At 40.0% G+C, this 12,008-nt stretch overlaps 1 protein-coding gene across 3 annotated transcripts in view; it reads right to left on the bottom strand.

Annotated features, from left to right (window-relative positions):
* Positions 1-12,008, bottom strand: part of pcsk5a (proprotein convertase subtilisin/kexin type 5a) — a 40,752-nt gene extending 28,744 nt beyond the window's left edge. The window contains exons 1-12 of one of the 3 annotated variants that reach the window (XM_011481555.4): positions 11,393-12,008; positions 10,176-10,280; positions 5,579-5,725; positions 5,337-5,480; positions 4,978-5,054; positions 4,658-4,746; positions 4,387-4,559; positions 4,040-4,237; positions 1,246-1,346; positions 1,028-1,131; positions 663-783; positions 264-452 (exon numbers count right to left, since the gene is read on the bottom strand). In XM_011481555.4, coding sequence (XP_011479857.3) covers positions 264-452; positions 663-783; positions 1,028-1,131; positions 1,246-1,346; positions 4,040-4,237; positions 4,387-4,559; positions 4,658-4,746; positions 4,978-5,054; positions 5,337-5,480; positions 5,579-5,725; positions 10,176-10,280; positions 11,393-11,542 — 1,598 coding nt within the window. In that variant the 5' untranslated portion in view covers positions 11,543-12,008. Of the gene's footprint in view, positions 1-263; positions 453-662; positions 784-1,027; positions 1,132-1,245; positions 1,347-4,039; positions 4,238-4,386; positions 4,560-4,657; positions 4,747-4,977; positions 5,055-5,336; positions 5,481-5,578; positions 5,726-10,175; positions 10,281-11,392 lie in introns of those variants that run through there. The other 2 variants (XM_078956148.1, XM_078956149.1) reach the window with 2 other exon arrangements.

The raw sequence follows: 12,008 nt of genomic DNA, 5'->3' as shown, positions 1-12,008 counted from the left end.
CAGAAAACTGCCAGGAATCAACTTTGCCAGGAACTTCCCCAATTACTATTTCTCTTAAAAACATAGGGAGCATCGATCCAGCTATTTCACAGCAGTGCTTGCCAACATTTTCTCAACTAACTGCCAAACTGAAGACCTAAGTTCTGAGGGTGGAGACTGCTTAAAGCCAGGGAGATGCTGACTGATTATCACACTTAAAGCCGCCTCACATCAGAGAAGTGGGTGTACTGCAGGAATTCGGAAGAGGTGTCGCCCCCGGTTACCTGTTAGCTAGCATCTGTGACACGGTGCCTGAAGGTGAGGTGAGTGTAATGGAAAGGTCTCCTCGGCGACTGTGACTGATGGTTACACGGACCACGACATGCTCCAAATAAACGACGTGCTGCGGGGCCTCGCCAGAGCAGCCTTTGGTCTCATACTCAGACGTCAGCACCAAGCCTGGATGAATTAGTCTGCGGTGGGAGAGGGAGACAGAGGGGAAAGAACAAAGAGGCACAGCAAGAGACGGGGATAAGAGAAGAGAGCTACAAGAGCAGCGCTGAAGAAAACAATCCCCATTAAAGCGTGCAAGCGTCAGGGTGAGAGAATGAGACAGAAATAGATCAAGACGAGACAGAAGCAAGGCAGCTTGGAAGCCAAGATTCCATAACTCGGTATGATACCTGCTCAGCTGGATGGCAGCATCCTCCACACACTCATGCTGTGGGGGGACTTGTTTCCACGACTCGGCCTCCTTCACCATCCCCTCAGCATCCAGCAGACCAAAGCCGTACAGGTGGCTCACTGACAGACACACACAGGCAGCAGAGGAGGCTGAGTCATCCTCCCAAGATTTAGTAGGTGTTTATTGCTTCTTTGCTCTCTTATCTCATTAACTTATTATCTGCCTACTGCTTTATGATTTCCCTAAAAACCTAAAAAAAAAAAGGCAATCCGAGTCTGTGAGAAATTCTAATCATCTCTTTTTCTAAACCTGCAGGAAACGTCAGAAATCACTAGAGTTGCTGTCAGACATTGAGCAGAGTACCTCTGTATCCAGCTCCATTTCTGTGCCAGTCTGGAGCTGCAAGGTCATCTGCCTTTGATGTCCGGACAATAATGTGCTGAATGTCCCTCCAGGTCAGCAGGGGACTTAAAAAAATAACCAAACAGAATCAAAACAACATGTTCTGACCAGCAGAGTTATATCCTCTGATTATAACTTGGCTTTATTGTATTGATTTTATTTTGGGGAGAGATGCTCACTTGGCCTCCAGCGTGAGAGCGAGGATGCCAGCAGCCACAGAGGAGGACAGTGAGGTTCCTGACAGAGTCTTCCTGCATGTTTGCTGTAGTCCCAGAGTTACCTGTTTAAGAGTCACAATCAGTCACAGTGTTTGGCATATAGTGCTGTAAACCTTCACAACATTTTTTTTACTTGTAATTATTCGAGCTTTTTATGCTAAACATTAAACAAAGTGCTTTTTGTTTTCATTCAAACAGCATCTGTTTTGAAGCTGTGAAAGATTTTCTTTTAATATAATTTTAAGAGTAAAAAATATCAACACTTAGTCCATTGTATTTTTTCCATTAGCATTTACTGAGTCTGCATTTCTAGAATACAAATTACCGGTAGTTTTGCAAACAGTAGCTTTAATGAATTTCTCTCTTTAACAAATACCTCAAACAGTTTATAATTTACGCTCGACATCAGGATTTATAATCCATTTTAAATATTTATTTTCTTATATTCAGGGAATATACACCAAACATTAGCAGAAAACATGACAACTGTTTTCTCTGAACTTTTATTGATGACGTGAGATTGACATCACTTCTTCATGGAGCATCTACACAGACTTCATCTAACCACCATATGTCTGTTTTTGTGTTGTTAGTGCTGCTAAATCGAAGCATTGAAGCAGAACATGTTTTTAGGTTTGGCTACATGTAAAAGCGTCATGCTTTCAGGAGATTATGTAAACTGTTGTCAGTCTTAAAATAAAAAAGTTTGTCTCCATTTTCCGTGTTTCTCTGCTAACTAGCTTATCTTCTATGGTGTCGTGTGGCATCAAAGCTACCGGCATTCAAAACCCCAACCTACATTCACATTCTGCAAAAACAAACAGTCCATAAAATCAAATTAAAACATGAAGAAATGTTTGAAAAAAAACACTTAAAAGCTAAGCTATAAAGAGAATTTTTTCTAAAAAAAAACAAAACAACCAAAAACGTCCACAGTGGATGAAGTCCTCACATCCTCATACAGACTGTTCCACAGGCGAGGCCCTCAGTGCTGAAATGTAGCCTCGCCGGGAGTTTTTATAAACTGGCGAAGAATGTAGAACATCCTCCAGGACTTGACCTGTGCTGGAGTTTAGAAAACCTTCCCCTTGTTGCTGTAGATAGTCTGGATCATGTGTATTCAGTTGATACAAATCGCCTGATCCAACTAACCAGCAGGAATAGGGGCTGAAAAACAAGCATGGCGGTGGCTCTTCGGGAACAGAGGTGAGAGGCCACTGGACTAAAGAATAAAGGGATTCTTCCCCTGTTTGTTCAAACAAGCATCTGAAAATGTAGCACAGCAGCAAACTGCCTTTTAAAGGCTGCAGTGATTTATTGCAGCGAAGCCTAAATTTGTTGTTGGGATAAAATGGGATCTGTGTTGGTAAAATATTGACAAACTAACTCTACATTGCATTTCTTCAAATGTTATTTAAAAGACTCACTTGTAGAAAACTAAAAACACAGAATACATTTTCCACAGGATGCTACATGTTATTTTTGGATGCCACTACTATGATGAAGAGAACTGCTCTACCTGGAGCAAAGTGTATAAAAGAAAGGTTTAGAGCATATTTACTTGATTGACAGGTGTCTGAAGTTATCTTGCTCAACTGCATAGGTTATCTGGGACAGCCAACATCAACCCTTGCACCTCCTTTCACAATAAAGTGTCTATTTACTGGTTTAGAGCAGCAATTGCAGCACGCCAGATCCTAAATCTAGTTACAAATTTCTCAACAAGTTCAAAAACTGGCATAAATTTGATTTAATAATCACCACAGGAGGACTGCACTGTATTATTGATTTAAAACATAATTAAAACACAAGTGACATTAATTCCATGACAAGTTACAATACCAAAATGTTTTCCTTTAAGAAATCTTAGGACTGCAATTACTTCATACAGATTGGCCTGGTGAAATCAGTTTTTTTCCCGAATTATTCGTTTAAAAAAACAGGAATTTTGGCTACTCACTGAATGTCCAATATTAAATCTCAATCTAGTACTGTGGAGATGCTTTGAAAGAAACAGGAGTAATAAAAACTAGATTCTTTAAAAAGCTTTCCATCACAATTTAAAATACTAAAAATACCACTAAAATATATGTAACAAGATCTGTGTTCAATTCAAAAGATGCAGCATCTTTTTTTAGTGAAAAGCGTGTTTAAATCATTTAGATTTACATATTAATAAACAAGCATGTGCAGTTTTTTGCAAAGGGCCAGTCGACATGAATAGCTTATTTAGCCTGGTGAAACTCAATGAAACGCAGAGATATGACAAAAGCAACCATGAATGACAGCTACTCATTTTATGCCAAAAATGTGCTTCATGACTCTTTAACGATCCTCTTTTTTAAGAATCTGTAAGACTTTTCCAAGTTGCTTTGCCCACAAGAGACTAACATCTGCTGCATTTGCTCTTCTTATGAACATTTGTTTCTAACTTTTACAAAATCCAGACAAGCCTTCTTCCAATTACTTCAAGTCTCCATGTCGGCCCATCGTGCTCAACGCTGTTTTTTTGATGTGCCCACTGCTGAGTTTGTACGTTTTTGATCCACTCAAGATAAAGAAAGAGATCCAGAAAAGATAGCAGTGAGATTAACAGCTATTTAAAATATAAGAAACTAAAGAATAAGACTGCTAAGTTTGGTAGTAAGTATATACGTATATAAATAACTTGATTTTGAAGTAACATAAATGTTGACCGCATGCATAAGACACCACAAATTCCCCCCGAAATGATCTTATTTTTGTGTGTACTGACCGTCTCTTCGCCACCATATGCTGCTGCCATCGTGGAGGAGCATTGCTCTAAATAATCTGGATTGTGTCCATGGCGATTTGTGCTGCTTATGGAAATGGTATAGATGCTGTTGCTATAGCCGTCACAAGAGCAGTGGTCACCTGCTTGCCCTCCATTCCCCGAAGCGCCAACAAAAACAGAGCCCCTGCCATGCCGCCCCTGTAAATCATTTAAATAAAGAAATAATCCTTTAAAAAAAATTATCTTAATGACAACGCTGGTATAGAGCAAAAAAGAGAAACAAATGTAAAACCGTAGGAAAGACATAAATTGAGCTAGGGTGCTTTTTATTTCTCAGGCAGGCTCACCGTCTGAACGCTGTTCTGTAAAGCGAGACGTGTCAAGTATCCAGGCCCTTCCACCGTGGCACCATCATCTTCAGGCCCCCAGCTGGCTAAATAAATATCAATATACTGCGGCCTGAAGCTCAGAGACTGAGCTTCCACAATGTCTGTCACATCTCCAGCCAGCATGCGGACGCCTGCAGAGAACCGTGGCAGGAGAGAAAATGTTTGAATCCACAACAAAACTTCCAGAAGTAGTTCAGCGTGAAGCTTTGATGCCGTCACCTAAACTCACCTCCTATCCGTGCGCGGAAAGAAACTCCCACTGTGCACTCAGAGTTATTTGCAGCTGCGGCAATCATCCCTGCACACAGAGTCCCGTGGCTTGAGACAAAGGAGGAGAACATCAAAATATGAGGGTCGATGCATATGGATGAGGAGGAAACGGATCAATTCAGTGACAGGACAGAAGTCAGAATGAGAGTTTACATATCCATGCATGCCCATTATTAGTGGAAAGTGGAGGAGAACAAAAAAAGAAATTCATCCATTAATAAAAGTCTGAATTTGGAATTGGAAACTGCAGAAAAGGTATGAGGAGGTTTAATTACTCACTAGTTTGCAGCATTGTCGGAATAACTGGGACTGGGATCTTGGTCTTGTCCATTTACATCATAGCTGGCAAGAGGATCCTAAATCAAGCGGATAGTAAGTAGCAGCACATAACAGCTGCCAGCAGCTATCTGTCTCTATTTCATCAGACAAATCACAAAGAGCATTATTCACCAGTCCACTCCACAGTTAAGTGGATCAGACGTTTAATGTCAATTCCAATACTCTTAGCCGGCCTTTGGCCCAAAAGCTCTGCCTGCGATATATGTTTCTGCTCGACGCTCCTTCACTAAGAGCTCTGCCAAATTGCTTATGATTCATGTCCCCTTCCCCAGAAGAGCATCCCATCCCAGGGCACTTACATAATTTGGCTCCAGATCTGGATGTTCTCTCTCAATGCCATCATCTAGGACAGACACCACCACACCCTTCCCAGTGTACCCCATCCTCCAGGCCCCCTGAATGTTCATTCCAGGCTGGCAGCCTTTAGAGTCATCTCTGCAGTGCTGTTGAGCAGATAGTGCACAATTCAAATTAGCTCTTAGGAGCAAAAGAACACATCTATTTTAAAAATATGTCAGTAAAAAGATAATGACTGACTCACAATGTACTGCAGGCTGTTCCACTCTGGGTCAGTGAAGTGCAAAGTCTGAGGCTCAGCAAAGCGTTTGGCCGCCGTGCGATGGACGAGTCTCCCTCTGGAGCTCCGCTTTGCTCTTCTGTGGACCACCTGCTGCTGGAGCCACTCCACCTAAAAAACAGGATCCAGAGGCCACGAGAGCAAATGCAGAAGTTTGCTTTTAGTTAAGCTGGCAGCCAGCCTCGTGGGACAGCTGAGCCAATCTGCCAAGTTAAGACATGCCAGCAGCTAAAGTACAAACAGCTGATGAGTTCTGACAGAGCAAGAGGGATCCGAGATCATCTGAGGTCAGCAGACTGCTTTTAAGTGTTATTGTGGTATTTAGTGATTGTTCTTAATTTTGGGTGTATTTAGGTAACAGCACTAGAATGGACCAAAAAAAAAAAAATCAGTTCCGTTTTTTGGACAAAGAGGAGATACATGGATGTCTTAACAGAGGACATGAAGTTGGCTAACGTTAGGGTAGAAGATGTTCATGATAGAGTGAGGTGGAAAAGGATGATTCGCTGTGGCGACCCCTGATGGGAAAAGCCGAAAGAGAAAGAAGAAGAAGTTCCGTTTTTTGGACACTAAGGAAAATAGAGCTCAGATGAAAGGTGGAGTTCAAGAACATTCTTTCGAATTAGACCATTTTGACAAAAATGTTTCTAGAAACTGAAAAATCCAGTGTCTCCAGTTCTGTGGATGTTCTGCAGAGATTTAGGAAGTCCTTCACACTAACAGTACTTAAAGTTTTCAACAGAAATTTCTGATAAATCTGATATTTAAACCCACATTCTACAGTTTCTTTTTTTTTTAGGCTAGTTGTCTTTACAAACTTTAATGTCTGCAAAAGACTCCAAAACTTGATTTTTTTTTAAAGCAGAACAAACATTAAGGCCACCAATTGCTACAAGTCAGAGTACGTCAACTTTCTACATTAAACCACTGTTCTTTTTCACTGATGCAACATTCCATCATTAGAAGCCTTTTAAACAGAGATTAAATTTAAGTTTCCATACTTTTTCAGAGGTTAAGATATTGGAGAAAAATGGAGGCTGGGATGCAGAGAATGTAATGTTTTTCTTTCAGCTGATAATTCTAGTAATTCTGCATCTCCATAAGTTGAAGCTGGGTCATTATTAGGTTTCTGCAGACGCACTCACAGCTGCTGGGGAGAGAAATTCACTCCTCCGTAAAAGTAGTTCATTAGAAAATGGAATTATTTCACTAATCTAATTCACCATAATTGTAAAAGAGTTCTTGTTATTAAATAAAGTTAAAAAACTAAATTTTATCATCAAATTTGGCGCATTTCAAAATGTGAATTTAATGCCTCGTGGAGTCTGATGATGAGCGTCAAACGTCACGCTGTGTCCAGAGTGTCCAGGCCTTTGTAGTTGCATAGTTTCATCATAATTTAATAACACAACTGAGCTGCTACTGTCTGCAACCTGGCTGCTTCTATGATTGATGTGCACCCTGCATGGGGATTAATAAAATGAATTCCATCCTCAACAGAAAGAGACCTATACTACTTAAAGATGCTCTGACTTCACAAGCGCCACACTCAGCTTGCCTTTAAAGAACCACTCCGCTCATCCTTTGATCTATTATCTATTAAAGTGTCCTCAGTGCTCATTTAATTATCATTATGCCATTTTTAGGCCAAATAGAATTAAAAAAAATACCATAATTTTCTAAGACGTAGTTTCTACACAGTGGCAGTTTCAGAAATATGCCTCCGAGTTGTAGGCGGTACTGTTGACGTGGAGCAACCTTGCATCCTCTTATCCCCTCTGCTCTCCCGCTAGCTTACAGCCCCTTACACCCCCCCCCCCCCCCAACTTAACTTCAGAGGTACAACAAAAATGGCAAACAATACTGGAGCTATCCAGCCATTCAATTTTGAGCCAGATACCAGCTAAGATGAGGAAAACCTGATTCTTTTCTTTTCACATTTCCAGTTAACTCAACATAACTGCATCCAGAATCTTCCCAGATGGCAACATTGTATCTCAGATCCTTCTGACAGGAACAGCCTCCTGATTTGTTTTTGTTTTTTGGCATGTTTAATGTGGCTTTCCAACCCTGATCTGCTCCTGTTAGCGAGCTGACCACAAGTCTGTTTGTTCCACTGATCCAAATGCACTGACAGAATCAGAATTTTTATGACTGACTACAGGGAGGATGTTATCCAGTTTATTTACAGTTTCATGCTGTCAAAAATCAGCACACTGACTGAAAGTCAATGACTCACACATTCTTCTAATGTGCAAAAATCACTTATAATGTATCATTTTGAGGATAATATTAGACATGTTGATTTTAGAAAAAGCTTCCATATAAAATAATCTGTTGGAAAGTATTAATGAACCACTTTTGCTGATTTTTTGCAAGCTAAAGGCAGACCTTCACATGAAAAGTGAGTACTAATTAAGTGAAACCACTCTAGCTACTCGCCGGTGGCAGTTTCAGCTCCTGCTGCTTGTCAGCACGAAGCCTCTTTCTCATCTTCAAAGCTTTTAATTATAAAGTTGTGGTCCATCATGAGCGACACATCCAAAAACACATTTTCACCTCTTTTTGTGGCAAAATGATTGTGTCCAATCTTCCCTTTGTTTTAATGTGACCCAGCATGGCCAATGTCCTTAACTGGTGCTGTGAGGCTGGTGATTCTTCTCTTTTACAAGTAAACATTACAAAAACAAAAGCGTTGTCATGATTTGTGGTTTTGCGGCCAAAGACAGGGATACGGGAGGAGGCGATTCGAAACAAAAGTGAACCATTGAAGCTAAAATATTTGAGTCATAAATTCTCAAAAAAACCTACAAGACATCTAAAAAAATGCTGTAAAAAGTAATAACTGTAAGAAGACAAAAATTGCATTGCATTTTAAAAAAAAGTCAAGGGAAAAAGTTTAAAATCTGTTGGCTCTATGCCAGAAGTATAGAAAAAAATATATTTTCAGACTATCATTGCATTCTCTTCTCTCACGTATGGCATGAAAACCTAACCAGGCACAGATTCTAGAAGACATTTGTTCTATTTTAGGCTGCCTTTTAAACTGTTTCGTAACTAAATTCATTTCAATTTTGTAGTTCATCTGCCAAAAGCTGCAAAATTGACATCTTCAAATGAGCGCAGGAACTGTAACAAACTATGGAACTACACCTCTTTTGGTGTCTTAATCTAAAGAAACAGAGAAATGTCATAGGATCGTTTGGCCTCAGGGACACATACAGGCATCAATCTTCAATTCCCTTTTACATGTAACTTTCAGTGATTAATGATGTTGACTTAAAGCTCTGACAAGAGCACAGCACAGCTCTATCAGAACTGCCTGTACCCTGCTGGCTTTGCAGGTATAAAAAAAAAGCAAAATATGCTAAAAATCCTATTGTAGACACATACACAGCCTCGACAAAGAAAGAACCTCAAATGGAGCTTTAAGGCTGTACAATGATGACATTTTCAAACTTTTCACCCTTATTAAAAAGTCCTACTCTAATCATCTTTTGATCCGTTGTAAAATCAATCCCAGTGGACTTTTAATTATGATAACACCAATTGCCAAAAACAAACAAACCAAAAGTAATAGTTTCTGCAAAGCAGCAGGAGTTCATTAGTTGTGGGTGGGACCTTAACCTCTTTATTCACACACTCTGCAAGCTTGCAGCCACTCCAACAACTGTTAACACTTTCTCCTGCTCGCTTACAGCCCTCACACCCCCAACATTATCGGTGCAACAACAGCGTGCAATACACTAGCTACCCAGCCGTACCCCTCAGATGAACACAAAGACGTGCATGTATGCATTTAACATGTATGCATTTGTCTAAAAGTGGATGCATCAGAATGGAGCAGAGCAGGGAGCTCTGACAACGACGAGCTTTTTCAAGCAGCATTTCTTTTTGTCTGCTCCTGATTGTCCACAAATTGAGTAAAGAAACACGCAGTTTTAAAATAAATACTATACACGTCCTCCATCATGACAAAAATGCAACAAGAACATGTTAAAAACACAATTCTAATTGGAGTGGGTCTTTAAACACTTTCAAAGTTCAAACTTTCAGCAAATTAGACCAGAATTATAGAAGAAAAATAAAGCCCAGACACGGCATGTGGGAGACTGATTGACGATCGTCTACAGCCAACAAGGACGCAGAACACAAGGTTAATCATAAAAAATTACGAGGTAGTGAAAGGTGAGCCGGGTTATAGCAAGGGACCAGGGTAAATCCTCTTTTTTTTTTTTTAAACACAATAAAAAATGTAAAATAACTGGAGAACACTCTTATAGTGCTGTGAATCCTCTTAAGATTCAAAACTATTTAAACGAAAAGACATGAAAAAGATCTTTTTAGCGTATTTTGAATGCTGTAGTACATTTGATTCACTCTGCTATGTGGTATCTCATCGGTATCTGGCAATGATTATACAAAAATGAGTGTGTCTTGGTTTATCAGACTATGTGAACTTGTGAGCACAACTTTGTGCATCTGAAGTCAGGGAGTGGACATGCTGCTCATTAATAACCCAGCCGAGTCCGTTGTGTCTCATCGTATCACATTACCATACCTTGTCCTCTTCGGCGATGTGGCCAGTCACTTCTTTGTTGCTCACAGTGGAACGATTTGCTGTCTCTGGGTGACGGAAACCGTAGTAACCTTTCAGATCTCCAATCTGGTGAAGCGGACATTAAAAATCCAAACTGTTATTTTTATTTTATTTTTTCCAGGCAAAGGTCCGGCTAATCGGGTTCCGTCACTGTTCTAAGCAGCTGTTAAATAATGAAGCAGCTGTTGGTGTCTGTCATGCAGGCAGCTACCTTACACCTGTGATAGTTTTTCAGGTAAAGAGCAACTTGAGCCACAAGACTTCAGCAACCTTGCTCTCAGTGTGTGTGTGCATTTGCTTGCCTTCCACACACACGCGCGCACACACACACACACACATACACACACACACATGGGATTTGTGTCCAACTGATTTATGTTTAATAAGAAAAAAAGACATTAGCTGGCCTCTTTCTTGCACAGAACCGAATAAATTATGTTATTGATCTACTCCCGGGTGGTTCTGTTGTGAAATTTAGTCTTTGATTTCTTACCTCAGCACTATGAAGTAGTGTGTTTAGATTCAATTGGTTTTCCTTTGACATGCAGAAGATCTGAGACCTGAAAGTTTCATTAAAGCCCTTAGCCTGAGGGAATTGCGCTGAGCTTTATGGATATAGGCTTTGCAACACAGTTTAGTTGTTTACTTTATCTAATCCATTCATTTGTTTTTATATTTTTGCTCTTGCAAACTGTTTTTAGTCACGTGTTTTAAACGTGATCTTAAATTTTATATTTGCTCTTTCCTCATAATTTTTGCACGAAAAGAGTGTCTAGAAATTTAATCACCATATAAAATATGTAGTTTCTATAAGTGAAACTTCATGATAAAAAATTATTTTGTTATTTTCTTTAACCATTTTCACCAACCAAATAAACAAGTGAAATCCATTAAATAAATACAACAGGCTGCACAGGACAGGGTTTTCCTAATATTATTACTAATATTATTAATATTTAAAAAAAAAACTTTTTCTAGGTCCATTTTCATTTTGTAGACATTGACAAAATTGTTTAACTGTGAACAAAAAATATTAACAAGGAAACTATTTAAAGTCGAAAAGTTGATAGTTAGCCTAAAGGCTAGCTAATTGACGTTCAGAAGGTTCTGGAAAAATACTGAACTGGCATTTATTTGAAGCTGGACCTTAAGAAACAAAAAAAAAAATAAAAGCTCACCTGTCCCATGTTGATGAATCCGTATTTCTCTGCTATCCTGTTCACGTCCTCACGGTTCCCATTTACTTTAACGGCCCACTCATTTGTGTAAATCGTTGCATGACTAAACTGCAGGAGAGCCGCCATCCACAGAGTCAAAACAGGCACCATGGCGACTGACAGCGTTGGGCTTCCCTCTAATTAGACGGCGCCCAAAGTTTTCATGACCTGCTTTCCTAATGTACCAAAAGTGTCTCTCATTCTCAGCAGCTGTAGGGTGAAATAAATTTCAGGAACTCTTCTTGTCTCCCAGCGCCTATATGCAGCTCAATAGGTAGGGCAGAGGTTGTCAAGCCTTGACTCAGCTCCACCGACTTTCGTCACCTATCACTTTACTTTCAACATGGGAGCCGCGGATCAACGCATCTTCTCCGCATAATCACCTGCGAGCTGCGGCCCTCGGCCTGACGTCACCCCTGTTCTGACCCAGATTACCGCGTGATATTCAGCCTTTATCTCAATCTTCTGAAACGTGACACAAGCTTAAATTATTAAAAATGTTTGACCGACAATGGAAGTCTAAATATTTTAAGGACGAGACGGCCAACGCCTATATTGTGTAAACCAAAATGGTCCT

Source organism: Oryzias latipes, chromosome 12 (genome assembly GCF_053564925.1).
Source record: "Oryzias latipes strain Hd-rR chromosome 12, Olatipes_Hd-rR_3.1".
Taxonomy (NCBI): domain Eukaryota; kingdom Metazoa; phylum Chordata; class Actinopteri; order Beloniformes; family Adrianichthyidae; genus Oryzias; species Oryzias latipes.
Note: the sequence above shows the minus strand (reverse complement) of the source record. Positions and strands in the feature narration are given on the sequence as shown.